Source organism: Hemitrygon akajei, chromosome 29, assembly GCF_048418815.1.
Source record: "Hemitrygon akajei chromosome 29, sHemAka1.3, whole genome shotgun sequence".
Taxonomy (NCBI): domain Eukaryota; kingdom Metazoa; phylum Chordata; class Chondrichthyes; order Myliobatiformes; family Dasyatidae; genus Hemitrygon; species Hemitrygon akajei.
Window position 1 is genome coordinate 25625479 of NC_133152.1, and position 17590 is coordinate 25643068.

A 17590-nucleotide genomic window follows, 5' to 3' on the forward strand; every position below is an offset into this window, starting at 1 on the left:
ATTTTGGTGAAGACCAGTGACCTATTACCATCCAAGGGAGGTGTAAATAGATGAGTGAAAACTGAAGTTACTGTAAGTGAAAGAAATTACCACTCTTCGGGCAACACATTTTCCTAATGTACAGACCACATCTTGAGTATTATGTTACATTAAAAATGCAAGTTTAAGTTGTTTCTTCAAGTGGAAAATGTGTCTGGAAAAGTGGGAATCAAGATGGTATAAAAGTTCCATCAAAATTTTTAAAAGTTCCATTTGGTTGCATGGAAGGTGCTGTGAGAAGGGTCATATTTATTACAACACAGGCCATTCAACCTATTAAATCCATGTCCGTTCCTAGAAGAGCAATTCCCTCTGTTTTATTCCTCTTTGTCCCTACAACCTACTCTCACTAATTTTCCTTTTGATTCTTTGTGCCATTTACTGTAACCAATTAACCTATTAGCACATCTTTGAGATTGGGAGTAAGCGAAGAGTACTTCAGTAGAGCCCATGTTGTCCCAGGAAGAATGTAACTAACTCTACATAGGTAGTACTTTGACTCAAAATCAAATCTGGGTCATTGGGAGATGTGAGGAGGCAATGTATACTGTATTTCTATTTGTCAGTGATAGAGAATGGCACTTTGAAATGCTGAAAAGGGGAGGAAAAATGTACTTAGTGACAAATATGTTGCTCTGTTGTTTCTTATAACTTCCAGATCCTTAAAAATGCAAAACTCAGCTACTTCAGTTGATTGTCCTTTGCTTTATAACATGTAGATGATGGTTTTAAAAACTGATGATTCTTGGTATTACATCTTGAAGGTTTTTGTTCACTATGACACACCAGGATATTTAATTTCTGTTTGTTTCAACATTCTGAAGCATTTCACAATTCAGCTTTATCCTTAAAATTAGTTCCCATCCATTAAATTTGATCCGTTCCTTGTACCAGCCGAAGTGGAACCTTAAATTTTGGCAAATCTCATCACTTTACATATCCTCATCATCTTGATACTTTCTTTCCCCAGCATAGTATGAACAGCAGATGACTTCAAACTTCCCTGTACTCTTTAGCCAATATTTGGTTGCCCCGCTATAGGAAGGATGTTAAGGTGTTGAAGACGGTGCAGAAGAGGTTTGCTAGGATGCTGCCTGGTTTACAGGGCACTTGCTATCAAAGTACCCAGGACTATCGACCTGTCAGCCTGACATCAGTGGTGGGGAAGATGCTAGAGTCCATTATTAAGGATGAAATAGTGGCATATCTAGATAGCAGTGATAGGATTGGGCCGAGCCAGCTTGGATTTACCAAGGGTAAATCATGCTTGACTAATCTGTTGAAGTTTTTCGAGGATGTAACCAGGAAGTTAGACAGGGGAGATCCAGTGGATGTAGTGTACCTCGGTTTTCAGAAGGCATTTGATAAGGTCCCACATAGGAGATTGGTGGGTAAAATCAAAGCTCAGGGCATCGGGGGGAAGAGATTGACATGGATAGAAAACTGGTTGGCAGATAGAAAGCAAAGAGTAGCGGTGAATGGGTGTTTCTCGGAATGGCAGGTGGTGACTAGTGGGGTGCCACAGGGCTCGGTATTGGGACCACAGCTGTTTACAATTTACGTCAACGATTTGGATGAAGGCATTGAAAATAACATCAGCAAATTTGCTGATGATACTAAGCTGGGTGGCAGGGTGACATGTGATGAGGATGTTAGGAGAATTCAGGGTGACTTGGATAGGCTGGGTGAGTGGGCAGATACTTGGCAGATGATGTTTAATGTGAATAAGTATGAGGTTATCCACTTTGGGAGTAAGAACAGGAAGGCAGATTATTATCTGAACGGTGTAGAGTTAGGTAAGGGAGAAATACAAAGAGATCTCGGAGTCCTTGTTCATCAGTCACTGAAGGTGAATGAGCAAGTGCAGCAGGCAGTGAAGGCTAATGGAATGTTGGCCTTTATTACAAAGGGAATTGAGTACAAGAACAAGGAAATCCTCTTGCATTTGTACAGAGCCCTGGTGAGACCACACCTGGAGTATTGTGTACAGTTTTGGTCTCCAGGGTTAAGGAAGGACATCCTGGCTGTAGAGGAAGTGCAGCGTAGATTCACGAGGTTAATTCCTGGGATGTCTGGACTGTCTTACGCAGAGAGGTTAGAGAGACTGGGCTTGTACACGCTGGAATTAAGGAGATTGAGAGGGGATCTGATTGAAACATACAAGATTATTAAGGGATTGGACAAGATAGAGGCAGGAAATATGTTCCAGATGCTGGGAGAGTCCAGTACCAGAGGGCATGGTTTGAGAATAAGGGGTAGGTCATTTAGGACAGATTTAAGGAAAAACTTCTTCTCCCAGAGAGTTGTGGGGGTCTGGAATGTACTGCCTCGGAAGGTAGTGGAGGCCAATTCTCTGGATGCTTTCAAGGAGCTAGATAGGTATCTTATGGATAGGGGAATCAACGGATATGGGGACAAGGCAGGAACCGGGTATTGATAGTAGTTGATCAGCCATGATCTCAAAATGGCGGTGCAGGCTCGAAGGGCCGAATGGTCGACTTCTGCACCTATTGTCTATTGTCTATCTTCAAGGACTGGTGTCTCAGAAAGGCATTATTAAGGACCCCCAGAACCCAGGGCATGCCCTTTTCTCATTGTTACCATCAGGAAGGAGGTGCAGAAGTCTGAAGGCACACACTCAGCGATTCAGGAACAGCTTCTTCCCCTCTGCCATCCATTTCCTAAATGGACATTGATTCCGTGAACACTGCCTCACTTTTTGAATGAATATTGTTTGTTGTTGCACAATTTTTAATCTATTCATTATGTATACGTATACTGTAATTGATTTTTTTTCTTCTATATTATGTATTGCATTGAACTGCTGTTGCAAAGCTAATAAATTTCATGACATATGCCAGTGATATAGAACCTGATTCTGAGAGGCTAGATCAGCTTGGATTCTCTGGATAGGCAGAGGCTGAGGGGAGATCTGATAGAGGTTTGTAAGATTATGTTAGTATAGATAGACAGGGAGTATGTGTTTCCCAGGGTTGAATTATCTAATCCTGGAGGGTATGCATTGAAGGTGATAGGGGTTAGGTTCAAAGGGGATGTGAGGGGTAAGTTTTGTTTATTTGAGTGGTGGATGCCTGCAATGTGCTGCCTGGTATGGCGGTAGAAGCAAATACATGACAAGCTTTGAAGAGATGTTTAGATAGATACATGAATGTGAGGAAGATGGAGAGATGTAGACATTGTGTAGATAGGTAGGATTAGTGTTTGTGTGTCTTTGATTTTCTTTTTAGTTGGTTCAGCACAACATTATGGGCTGAATGGCCTGTTCCTGTACTGTACTGTTGTATGTTCTATTGCCTAACTTTCTGCTCACACATCACTCACCTAGAATCGATTTCCATTTATATTCTTTTCTATAGTGTGTACTGATTATAGAATGTTTAGTTGACTTCTTACTGAAATGAAATACAACCCATTAGCCCTATGCTTGTATTCTGAATTCAGTTTATACTGCTTGTTTGCTCAAGTTTCTCACGATATTGTATTGCATTCGGGTAAATGGTTCACAGATGTTCTCTAACACTCCACTGAAGACAGAAGTTTTTAGGTCTGTGTTCATTAGCTCAATATTGTGCACTGCCTTTCAAGTTGTTCAGATTTCCTGAAATTATGGATCAAAGATTCAACTCATTAACACTAAGCCTTTACTCATCACTCATCTCAGAAAAGTCTGTTCAACTAGTTTAATGTTCAGCAACATTTTGATTTAAACCATTTTAGCATTTATAATGGAAACAAAACAGCTTCCAACTTTCCCTATGTAATATCATTTGTAACAATTTTAAAATCTATCCTTTCTACATGGTCAATTGAACTATTGAAAGAATTTTAAGTATTGTGTTTATTTTGACTTTACCTGAAAAATGAAATCAGTGAAATTTAAATTGATTTCAGGAGACCATGGTGCTTCACAGCTCCAGAAGGAAACCCAAAATCTCAAAAGAGGCCCAAAATTTATTCTGTTACAATCCTAGTTGGATTTGGTTTATTCTTACTGCCAAAATTTCCAGATTGTTTAATGTTTTTACTCAATGTTTAAGTACAACACTCATGAATCAGCATTTTAAACATGTGCCACTGTGTGAGAAGCCATCTTTATTTTTTGTGCAGCCATCTACTGGAGTGTATTGCTAATAGGATGATCACAATGACTGCAGTATCCTAAGACCTTTGTATCAGATTTGCACAGTACTTATTCACACTTTGAATACTGTAATTTACCTCAATCCACATTTACAGAAAGTGCTGGAATTGTAAATAAAATGGTAAACATAAAAGAGTAAAAATTTGAAGTTAATGTTTGTACTCTACCACATGGTGGCATCAGTTGTTAGAATTTGTCATCTGGTGTTTACTCACAATTTCCATTCCTACTCAGTTTAATTGGAGAACTCCTGACAGTCTGGTGATAAATTATCTGAAATGCTTAGATCAAACAGTATTCTCTACAAAATCATCCTCATCATAAGTACCTGTGGTGAACTACATACACCTGTCTGGACACGCCCCTTTGCTGACTGCTCCTGTGGCTCCTCCCACAGACCCCTGTATAAAGGCGATTGGAGGCACTGCTCCTCCCTCAGTCTCCAGGATGCTGTGTGGTAGTCTCTTGCTGCTAATCGAGGTCTCTTGCAGCTAATGAAAGCCTATCGTTCCCCTCCCGTCTCCGAGAGTTATTGATGGTGCATCAGTACCAAAATGGACTAGAGGAAAAAAGGACAACTATTGAGAGAATTGATAACCACAAAAGACATTAGATCTTTGGTTGCCTGGATTGCAATCTGCAAAACCAAGTGGATATGCAGCATTCTTAGTTTTTTTAAATTAATTGTACAGACCATCACAGAAACAACAACTGGAGAGAATAGAGTTTATTTTCAGAATTTTCTGAGATCAAAATTAGTGTATCCAGCAGTCGAATCAGTTCTTACACCAATATTGTTCAATTCTTTACCCTTTCAAGATACCAGTTTTGAAGATATTTAATCACATAACCTATTACAATTCTGAAATGTAACGTCTTGGAAACAGTTTTAAATAAACATTATAACTATTTACAAAATTAAACAATAATTTCAAATCACCTTGTTAACTCCATGAAAAAAAACATAGAAAAATGTCCTGTACAGTGAACAGGCCCCAGATGAGGGAGTGTCAGAGATATATAGCATGCCAATTAACATCCAATAAATAAGGTCTCACATTCTTTTATCGATCTTTGCTCTGCTCACAACATAATAGTTCATTCTTTCAGAGTCCAACTACTGACCAAGCAGGTTTATGCTGGAAGACGAGTTTGGATTCCATCAGGTCAGATTTTTCTTCACTTGAACCTACTACAAACTTGACCTTGACTGTCACCCTTACAGATGCAAAAACCCCGATCTGAACCTTGATCATACCTTCTATTGATGAAGGTGTGTCCCTGACTGTCTCAGACACATGAAGTCTATGAAGCTGCTCTGTCTTCTACAGGTGAAAGCTTTGACTTTGGTTTTGCCTGCCATATTTGAAGTATCCTGGCCCATTGCCAATAAAAGAAAGCTGTGGCCCAGGCCGTTTTATAGATTATGACTGTAACCCTGGTCCTGTTACCAGTAGGTAACTACCTTAGATCTAGCTGTGTCTTTATAGATGATACTTTTCTCTCCGTCTCCAACAGAAAACTTGTAAAATTGTCATCTAGCTGGATAAGTTGAGACCCCTAAATAACAAAAAAAAACAACACCATCAAGGCACAAGTGAATTAAAACAAATTTGCAAATTATCCCACATATATACAAGACTGTTTCAAGACAGGTTGATTAAATTTATCCTATTTTAATATTTAAATCTGTGGGTAAATTGAATAATGTAAATAGACATTTGATAGGGTAAGATAGCATACTGGTTACATTATTTGACTTGTATACTGAAGACTGAACCATTGATCCCGAAACACAAGTTTGAATCCCACCATGATCATTGGGAAACGTAATTTCAATTAAACAAATCTGAAACAAAGCACCAGTAATTGTTATGATAATTGTGAATCTACCAGATTGTCATAAAAACCCTTGTGGTTCACTAATGCCTTCAGAGAAGGAAATCTGTTGTTTTTAATCTCATGATTCCAGCCCCACCAATTTGGTTAGCTGTTGAGTGCCTTCTCAGCTCAGGGGCAATGAAGAATTGACAGTGAAAGCCAGAATTTTTAGTATCATCTACATCCCATCATGTAGATTAAATATATATATGGAAATACTTTGCTCACCTGAGTTTCCACATGACACAAATGCATATTTCCATGAGAAAAAAATGCAGGAGACACTTTCATTTACTTACAGAGTCACCAATATTTAAAGATGATAGAATCTATAATACGGAACCATCATTTACGGGTCCTTTAAATTTACATCTTTCAATTCAAAGATCAAATATAAATACTTATAAATAGGTAAACTACATGTATTGCAGCTTCTTTAACACTTCAAGAAACTTGCTTTTCTCGGCCAATTACCATATCTTGTTATAATATGGCTATTTTCAAGATGGCTAAACATTTCTTTTGGCTACAATGTCAGCATTCCTCTAGGTAAGATTTTAAAAAACTAGGTGTAGAGTAAAGGAGTTTCTCCTGTGCCTTTAATTTGATGCAATGTTCCAGAGGCTCCAACAAAAGGAGCTGAGTACCATCTATTGCATTAGAGTCCATTTCCATCTTTTAACCACCTTTAAAGCTTGATACTATCAATCATGACATTAGAACCAGTGAGGACACCATTTTAATCTACTGTACCGTTTTTGCTCTAACATAAATTGTTTTGAAGAATGGAGCTTAATAGTGATTTGAAAGATGAGATCGCATCAAGCAAAAAAACGCCTAAGAATAGTTCCCTATTAGATTAGCTCCTTTAATTATGTTAATTGATTTACATCTCATACAGGAAGGGTTTTAATGAAAAAGGACTTAATTCCTAGAATCTAATCCAATCATTGTAATTTTCTTCTCATGATTTAATACTGATAAAAACCCACAGAAATTCACAGAGATAAAAGCAAAGTTCCCAAAGATCCACCCAATTTTCCAATATTCTGGAATAAGCCCATCAACACCAACTGAAAATTAGCCACTTGCTCACTTAATTTCTCAAAATATGAGAAAAAGTATAAATTTCAAATGGAAACAATTGGTGGTGGGTAGTCATTAAAAACAAAGCACTTTAATTTTATATTTCAGTAGCATCTTTTTTCACGATATGTTTCCCAAAACAGGGTGTTACTGATAAATATATGGCCAGTTTTTAAACTCTGGTAATATGTCAGTGCCTTTGCTTTAACAAAAGCACACCCTGAGTACAGAAATACAGTTTGAACAATCAAATACTCATTTTACAAACAAATATTATGCAAGGTAAATTAATGAAGGGCAAAAGACTATAGGGAACCAACATTCTTCCATTTCACTCTATCAGAAAGATCTGTTGCTTGCAAGATAAATGACTAAGCTTAACTATCTGTAGTATAACCTAGTTCTGGATCATTAACATCCAAAGTCCTATCAGTGAAGCAATATACTACATGAAGCCATTACTGGTTAGTGGACAATGCATTAGAACATTCTTTTAAAATTATCCTTATCCATAAATAATAGGACCTTGAGGTATCCTAGTTCTGTTTAAAACTGAATTGAAGGATTCCACAGATTGTAATTGATGCAAAATGCTAAATTTACAGAAGCATAAATCATCAATTATTCATGGTCCCGAATTAGACACTAAAATTAGTTCCCATTCTGTACAGCTTTATGTAGACTCCATCTAACCCCTTTCCAGAATCTCAGACTGTAGTGATGAAGTTAAACAATTCAGAGAGGTATATTCAAAGTGCTACTGATTGCACTATCATTCTCATATTTTTGTGAGAATAAGGGACATCCTTTAGTTAAAATATAGAGTTTTCCATCTATAAATTTAATCCTGTTCTTCAGATATGAAGAGCAACCTACATACAGTAGATTCTATAATAATTTATCCCCAAATACAACCTTGTACATACATTCCCATAACCCTGGCAATATTAGGATATTAAATACTACCCAGTGAAATAATAATTCTGTACAAGTCACATAATCCAGTTCTTCAGCAACATCGGTTTGCAGAGAATAATGGCAGAAGAGCTTTATGGTGTTACTAACTTCCAGTGCATAATGAATAGACCACATCAGACAGTTCACACTGTTTCAGTAATTACATAATTAGTTACAGCAGTTTAATCAGATTCAAACACTTTACATTAAGGATATGCAGAAACCCAGAAAGGCCCTTGCTGATCCTATCTATCAAATAGCATGAACAAACAATGTAAGTAATCCACTTCCTTAACCCATACAATATTTATTTATCAGCTACCACATGCATTTCAAAGATACTTAATCATTCTTTCAAAATGCTGTGGAGTTTAGCTCCTTCAACAAGATGAAGGCTCTCGATGTGTAAGGCAAGCCACTTGCATAGTAGTTATCGTGGTGGGTTTCTGCACCAGGTGGAAAGTCATCATTGCTTTTCAAATTCTGTTCAATGATATTCTGTACAACTATACAAATGTACAGCACCAACACGTAGGGCTTCACTATATATATCTGTATGAACAAAGCCCTTTGCACCGTAGCAAAAATAGGGTTAAAAGGTGATTGCTGTGGGTACAGGCAGATTGAGTCCATTTCATCTGTATCCATTCATCAGCTCACAGAACTATCACCTTCCCCATCACGCTCAAGTTCATCTGTGATATCATCTGTATTTCCTGAGTCACTACTTGCTGCAGAACTGAATGACGGGGAGTTTCTGTTCAGAAGGAATAGGGTAATGAAAGGGATGAGAAACAAAAAGAGAAAAAAAGAATCAATTTTAACTTAAATGTAAAAAGTTGTTTAAATCACACACTAAATCCTACAGCACAGATAGCTGACTATTCCTGTACTGGTACTTTATATTGAATTCCACTCTATCACTTTTTAGCTAAACTGCTGCAAACATTTCCCTTCAAATATTAATCTAATTCTTTTTAAACAGGTACAGTGAATCTTTTCTCACCAGTTTTTCAGATGGCACATTTCATTTAAAAAATGTCATTCCCTCAGCTCCATTTACCATTATATGAAGTCATTATCCTCTGGTCATTTTCCCTTAGTCCTCATTTACACTCTAAAGAACCGAAGCATTTTGAGCATCATTTCAATCCCCCTTCTTTTCTCTAAGGAAAAGAATCCTAGCTTCTCTCATCTCTTTGATGGCTGCTGGGAGATGCCTTTTTTTTATATAGGCAATTTACAGAAGGCGGTATCTTACTCGAAAGCATTTTTCCATGAAAGGCAAAAAGCTATAGGATTGTGCTTGTTCACCCAATTTTTCCCAGTCTTGATCCTTCTGTGAGGAAAAAGTGCTGAATACAGTAAATTTCAGCTATTCCCTAATATCCAGACACAGCAGCACTGAAAAGTCCTCATTAATCACACATCCAGCACTTGAAGTCAAATCAACGAACTAGATTGCAGCTGTAGTATGCTTACTGTGGTGTATGTCTGTGACTTTTAAAATTTGTTGCACTTACAAAGTTCATGCAAATTTCAAAATGGATTCTCTTACCTGCCTCCTGACTGTTTAATGAGCCGACGACAGGTTTCCATCTGAACATCTAAGCCACGCTTCATGCTGCACATTTCCATATATTCATGGAGGTGACGGTTCATATCACTTTTGGCACTAGTCAGCTCCAGCTATACCAAAAAGAAAGATGCAGTCAGGGACTTGAAATAAAAAAGGTAGTTTATATATAATGCAAATAGAAATGGGCTGTTCAGCAGCAAACGGACTCGGTGTTGTTACTGATATGTAAAACTTTTGAGCAACACATGAAGTTTACTAAAACAATTTTACCTCTATTTGGTCAATAGTTTCTTGATATTCCTTTTCTCTCGTCTTGAAAAGTGATTCAGTTTCTTTGATCACTGTTTCCAATGTTTCATCCTTTAAAAGGAAAAACAAACATCAACACACGCTTAACTACTCTTCACCAAAATCCACAAAATATTAAAGGACTGATTCCTACACAATCACATTGACATACTCTGTACTAAGTGATTGAGTTGAGATGACAAACACAAGGTCACCAATTAGCATGCACAAAGAAGAATTTCTTTTATCAAATCACAACACAATAGGAAGAACTAGTCTTTCAGTCCTAGCATTATGATCAGGAATCTCTAATTTTAAAATTGAAACCTGAGAGTAGTACAGGTTTATTCCTCCATTTCTTATTATTGTTAAATTTATCTAGAGATAACTAAACCACTTGGGTTGGTAGTGGAGGGATGGGGAACAGTGTGAAGGGCTCAATGTCAATTCTAGAACAGAAATAACTTCTGGAGATGCAATTAGTAATCAATGACATTATTCATACATAAAGAACATGGGCACACAGGCTAGAAACTATGGTAATTTTCATACAACATGGCATTCAGGTAATTTAAAGGGGTCGTGGGTTAAATACAAAGGATAAATACTTATGTGCCACTGAAATATAAAAAATACAAAGAGTCCATTATCTTTCTTGCCACTTTAACTGCAGATAAAAATTTCAGTGTACAGTATATATAGAATGGGGTAAACAGAACCTGGATTATTCATCTCACTTTCTAATAGTCACAAAAAGAATCTCCAGAAGAAAGGAAGAATCCATTGTCCTAGCTTTGGCTGTTGAGAAATAGCAGATGGAGATATCAACAAGATGCACAGAATACTTAGAGAAAGTTCAACTTGGTAAAAAGCTAAATCAATATTTGAGTAACATTGAGGCAAGGGAGATAATAATGGATGTGCTTTTTTTTTTACATTGCAGAAAGGCACAGAAGTATTCGCCTACAAATATTCAATAGTTTTGATGAAATTTCAGACACAAGAAATCCTGCCTTCTATTCACACAATTCACTCAAAAATCTACTGTCTTAACACAGCATGGAGGATTAGAGAGTTAAAAAAATACATTGATAGCCCTATATAAAAAAACTCCTCCCAGAGTAATTTAATTAACTTGCAAATAAGGATACCTCTGAAGGAGGTTCCACAATGTTTGTGTACTCTGAGAAATCTTCCCATAGTAGTAAAGTCTCTTCATTTTCCTCCCAGCTCAAACTATCACAATCATCTTCAAAGTCAAATGTCTCTCGCCTGGAGAAAAACATACAAAATATTAATTCCAGACACATGTAAAAGTAAAACAATGCGTATTCTACATTTTCTCCAATAGAAGTGTTAGCAAGAATTAACTTAAGGATGGAACTAAATTTAGCATCTAGCAACCAATTTTCTGGCATTCAAGGGAGGGCATGAGAGGTATTAGGGGTAGGGGGCGGGTATCAAAATTACTATTTTGAATAAACTGATTTAAAAGATCATAGACAAGGACATAATGAAAGACATTCCTAGGAAAGAGGAAATATCCTAAAATTACTTGGTGTTCAAGTAGAAACGGATATCGGTCAAACTCCAGAAAAATGGAAAATTAACAAAGCTCCTTTTAATAAAAGGGTGAGCAATGTAACATTAATTCTTAAAATGCATGCAACATTAGATTCGAGGTATAGGTGACATTGACATTTGTAAGAACTACTGAATAGAACCATAGATTTCCTTCAATACAAGATTTAAAGGATATTTACAATGACAACTTTTACCAATACCTGCTTTGAATGTCCAGATTTTAAACCCTGACTTTAAATGATCTTAACTTAGATGGACTTCAGCTCTTCTTGTCTAAATTATTAGCTGACTATTAACAGAAAGTAAACTACCATCTTTCCAGACTCAGAGGTCAGTTTTGTAATATTCACCAAAAGCTTTGACTTGGGAGTATAGACTGGATAATTTCTAAGCCTATAGGTAACATAATTCATAAATATTGAACAATGAGGACAGTAGAAGAACTTAAGAAAACCAGGTTGATGAAATGTAGTTGGTAGGTGAAGTTTAAATGAAGGATGTGCAAAGTAATTTATTTCTGTAGGTTAAATGAAAAGGTTATATAATCTAAACTAATCATTTTAGAGGGGTTGGTTACAAAGATGGAGACATCTGAGGATGCCTGTAAAGAAATTGTAAAGAGATAAAAATGTCTTCCTAATTATCTTTGCTTGCTAATCAGCACAAAAGAAAGATCTTGAATCCTCATAAATCACTGCAGAGCACTGGGGTTTAGGGAGTATTGAGTATGTGGTGGAAATTTACCAGAACAATAGCATGGATGCAATATTTCTCTCACAAAATCTGTTCACAGAAACAATGATTGTCCTGTTTAGAAGAGCATAGGGAAAATTAATGATTCAATAGTTTTACAGGTAAATTAACAGGGGCCAACTGCTCGCAATGGCAAAAGCACCCATAGCCAGAGGGAATTGTTAAAATAACTAGAAGGTCTAAATTGTAGTTTTCATGTAGCAAATGATTACAATTCAGAAAGCACAGGTGGAAGCCGATTAAATAACATTCCAAAAGGGAATTAAAAAGGCAAAAGGGAAATGTTCACAAGACTATAAGGAATGAGAAGAGGAATGGGACTATTTGATCATAATTTTATGATTAAATGTAAAAAATAACAGAAAAGAGCCACTTATTTTCTGTAGGAAAGCCCTGGGCAGCTCTATTTCATACCATATTCCAATATGAAAATCAAACATTCATCTCAACTCTTGAGTGTCTTTTTTAATTTATGTTAAATTGTTTGCATGCTGCTTGGACTCCTCCTTATTCCATTTCAATTAGTTAAACTAGTTAGCAGTTTAGTGTGGCAATGTAATCACTTCCTTAAAATCTACATTCACCACATCAATTGCATTACCTCTATCTCAACAAAAATTAATTTAAGATCTCAATTTTGCAAAGCCCCAATACTCCCAATTTGACTAGTGGAAAAATCTCACCATTTGACCTCCCAGTTTCAAAACTAGAGAGCATGTCAATAATTGTCTGTCCCACCACAAATACCCCCCCCCCCCCGTTACAAGACTCTCATCACAGTTGTCAGCCTAATGAAATTGTTCTGCAATTTTTATTACAGGCATTCCCTGGGTTACGAACGAGTTCCGTTCCAGAGTCCGTCTTTAAGCCGGATTTGTACGTAAGTCGGAACAAGTACATCCGGTATTGTTTAGTGTCAGTCAAACGTTTGTCTTAGTATATAGTATAAATTTTACCTTTCTATGCATATAAAACACTTAAGAAACATATGTATTCCAATAATTAAACCACTGCGTTGCTTAGTAATGATTGTAGCTTTCATCGGGGCAGGGCCTTTTACATGTTCCATTCTTCTCATTTTATCCTTTAAAATTGTTCTGATCGTTGACCGACTGTAGCCTAACGCTTTTCCAATGACCGATAGCGTTTCACCTCTTTCCAAACATTTTATTATTTCCACTTTATTTTCAATCGTGATTGCTTCCCGTCAACAGAACAGAAACACTGCGGGGGATGGGTCTCGAGCTTCACTGGCTCCTGAGCTCCGCTGGGTCCTAAGGACCACCACACTGAATTCCTCGGGTCCTAAAGTCCACCGCACTGAGACAGGTTAACTAGGACAAGTGGGGGCCTGTGCTGGGTTTGGGTATTTGATCCTCCACAATATTCCGCGTGGGAATTTAAACTGGAGGTGGCAGTGTTTTTTATACGAGGTCAAGTTACGAACTCGACATCAACCCAGCACGAATGGGAGAGCGCACTCGGGAGTGGTTTGTCACTGGATCAAACTCGGGAACCTGTGTTCTCGAGCCCGGCGCTGATCTCACTGCGCCACCAGCTGACCGGAAAAGGCGGGGTGGGGTCAGGGTGAACCTTGCTAAGAAAAATTTAAGCCAACTACAAAGTTACACATTCAACACAGTGTCAATGGCAACGACTTAAAATGGCGGACAACGTTGCAATCTGACTTAAAATGGCGGACGGTGTTCTCCTTCCTCGGTTCGTAAGTACGAGTTGTTCGTAAGTAGGACGTTCATAACTCAGGGACTACCTCTATTCCAATACCCTTTCTATAGCAAAGATCCAAAAATAAATAATGCCCTGTACTTGGCTTATTTCTATTCACATCTACATCAGACTGCTATAGATTTTCCAACAAATCACTGTTTTACTGCATTTGTATAACTTCTAAATTTCTTTCACATTGCATAATTTTGATCTGCCTGCAAGCAAATAATATTGACAGTATTGTGTCAGAAAATAGAATTTTCCTCTTTTTTAGACAAATTGGCAGAAATAAAATAAAAACAGAAAATACTGAACAGATCAAGCTTCATCTGTGGGAACAGAAATAGAGTACTGCCAGATGCCCAAAGCTTTTTTTTTGCAATTAATGTATACTAATTATGTCCATATTAAATCCCATACTTCTAATCTGTAACTAGACAGCCAGCAACCATTCAGGGAACTAGCCTATGCCCTCTCACTATGTACGGAATATAACCTTATTGTTTCGCAATATTCCAGTTACATAAAGCTAGTTAAAGAAATACATCCTTTTGTCACTAGGACGTTTGATGTAAGCAGTAACCCATCAACTTTGCGATAAAGCTCCAACAAAACGCTGAAAAAGCCACATGTAGTGCCTTTATTTGTTTGAGACAACTTTATCCTTGTTAGATGTTAATAAATGGAAATTGCTCTAACATCCAGGCAGTTTAGTCAAAGAGACATTTTTGTTTTGGCGACTACTTTGGGTTTACTCAGCTAAAAGTATAAACTGTTAGTGCGGAACAAGTATGGCTCCTGCTGTATATTCATTCAGGATCACCCAGTGGAAGCTGTGGCATGCCAAGCATTAAATGGTGTGCCGCTGTACAGAACAAAGTCCTTGGACAAATAAATTCTTCTTTGAACAGTATGAAGTAGCAAAGACATGAGCAGGCCAGATGAGATAATTCTGCTAATGAAGGATTAAAACAATTACTCTTTATTAAACTAAGGTATAGTTGGTCACTTTTGATCAGATCAAAAGCAAATAAAGCAAAAAAAAAACCAAATAAAGCATGTAGTTTATATTGGCTACTGATAGCTGTAAAAATGTATCATAATTTTAATTCTATGTATGCTAATAAGAGATTAGAAGATGAACAAGATTTCAATGAATTAATATTTGTATAAAATTGACAATTCTGAACAAATTTTAGAATTGTTCATTAACTGGAACCATGCTGCTCTCCTTGTGCAAGTACACAAGGTCTGATTGGGAAACAAATGCAAGTTGTCACAGTCTAGTTGATTCATGACAACTTAAGTTGCTTTAACATGAAAACTAAATTGAAGCATGTGAATTTACTGGAAGTTTCACAATTCTAGTTCCAGTTCCAAGTTTGATCAATGACCTGGATTTGCTAATTATTCTGTGTTGCGTGATCAATGGATATTTTGATTCAGTGCTGCATTTCAATGTCTGGCATAGGATGGATTTAATTCTAATCTTCCATCACTACAAAGCCACCTTGGAAGATTAATAGACTTTCCTCCCCCAACAAGATTGTCACTAGTCTTTAGAACACTGACCAGGGTGAATTTAAATCCCCACCAGGCAAATGATCACCAAGAATACATCTATGCAGGAAGATATAGAATAGAAAGTACCCCATAAGATTTTTTTTCTTTTACAACAGTTAATCCAGGCATGTGTGAGGTGTTGCATTTTAGAAGATCAAATGTAAAGAGATGGTACATTGCTAATTGCTAGACCCTTAACAATGCCCCACAACCCCTGATTTAACCCTGGCCTAATTGAGGAACAATTTACAATGACTAATTAACCTACCTGGTGCATCTTTGGACTGTGGGAGGACCCAGAGCCTAACCCTAACCCACACATTCCACAGGGAAGACGTACAGACTCCTTACAGAAGAATTCTGAACTTCAACACTCTGAGCTGTAATAGCGTCATGCTAACTACTATGCTACCATGGTGCCATATGTTGCAAATAGCCTCTTACGAGTAGATCACTATGTTATATTATTGTTTTAAGAATTACTGCTATCTTCTGTTCTTTAGTATGCTAATCTTAGCTAAATTGCCTATAATAAGCAATGAAAGAATTGAAATGTTTAAATTGACTACAAAGGATAGTCCTTCCAATCCTCCTCTAGATAATGACATAAAATTAATGAGAAAGCTGCTTTGTCATTAGACACAAAGGAAAAATGGTAAATGCATGTTAAGTACATTAACTGATCAGATGAAACCATTACTTACAGCTGATTGAGCATTCGCTTCATTTCATCAGTTATATTTAGGGATGTGCTCACGTCATCATCAGAATGCCGTGTGGTATCTCCATCAGTTTCAGAGCTCTCATCATCGCACGTGGGCTTTTTCTCTTTCTCTTTCTCTTTCTCCTTCTTTTTGCTGACAGTTGTCACCTTAGTAGATTAAAGAGCAGAAAGAGTCAAAAACAGAATCCCAAGTAGTAACAATGGTAGCAATTACTGAATACTCCCAGTGGTCCAATGCTGGAGAGTATAGTAGCAGGAATAGAAGACAGATTAACATACTGATTAAAGAATGGCACACAGGAATGAATTTCAGATGGGCTACGCGAGTTGAGACCAAACTCCCTGTAAAGATTTGATTAATACTACTACAGAGGAGAGTTTCTACCAATTTCGTAATAATAATAAATACTTCCATTATAAGTCATTATTTGTACGATATATTAACTCACTCCGTGCAGCAAACGTATTGATCTGTCAGTCACTGATTTAAAAATCTTTTATTCATGTGCACATCAACTTAATTTTAATAGTTCCATTTACCTGAAACATCTTGCTCATGTCCTCAGAATTTCGCTGTTGTGCCACGTCGCAGAGTTTGGCTGTGATGTCAATTCTGCGACAGATATCCATATCCACTTTCATAGCTTTCTCTTGAATCTTGGTATCCAAGTCAGACATTTGCTGAAATGACATGGAAGAAGGCTCATAAAACCTTTGACAAAATTAAGCCTGATGTAAATTTAAAAATTTTAAATAATTGCACGATCTGCCATTCATCAATCTATATGACATCTGTTCAAAATGAATTCAAACTTTACAAAACCACTTCTTTAGCTTCACAAGTATAACAATAACACAGACAGTAACCTGGTAACTTTATTTCTGTGATTTGCAATATCAGCTATAGAAGGAATAGTGATGAGGTAGAGGAAGCAATATCGAGGGAAGGGTGGGTGGGGAGTGGGGTTCTGGTATGGAGAGGAGGGGTGGGGAAGTAAATGGGAAGAATTGGACCACTGGTGAAGATCAAAATTGAATTCTTTGTGGATAGAAAAAACCATGAAGATCTTGTATTTACAGGGCTAGTTATCTATACTGACTAAGTTAAAACAATTGTATTATGAAATTCCTAGTCAAACTGTCAATTAGATTACCAACTGAATCAAACACCTATGGAACATCACTATATCCAACTACTTCACAAATGCTGCCCTTAACACAATAGTAGTTTTTCATTTTTATCATA

General features: G+C 37.0%; 1 protein-coding gene across 2 annotated transcripts in view; it reads right to left on the minus strand.

The window, feature by feature from the left end:
- Positions 1-4913: 4913 nt before the first annotated feature.
- Positions 4914-17590, minus strand: part of iffo2b (intermediate filament family orphan 2b) — a 35614-nt gene continuing 22937 nt past the window's right edge. For both annotated transcript variants that reach the window (XM_073031946.1, XM_073031945.1), the window contains exons 4-9: positions 16885-17025; positions 16325-16491; positions 11144-11264; positions 9975-10064; positions 9684-9814; positions 4914-8882 (exon numbers count right to left, since the gene is read on the minus strand). In XM_073031946.1, coding sequence (XP_072888047.1) covers positions 8777-8882; positions 9684-9814; positions 9975-10064; positions 11144-11264; positions 16325-16491; positions 16885-17025 — 756 coding nt within the window. In that variant the 3' untranslated portion in view covers positions 4914-8776. The remainder of the gene's footprint in view (positions 8883-9683; positions 9815-9974; positions 10065-11143; positions 11265-16324; positions 16492-16884; positions 17026-17590) is intronic.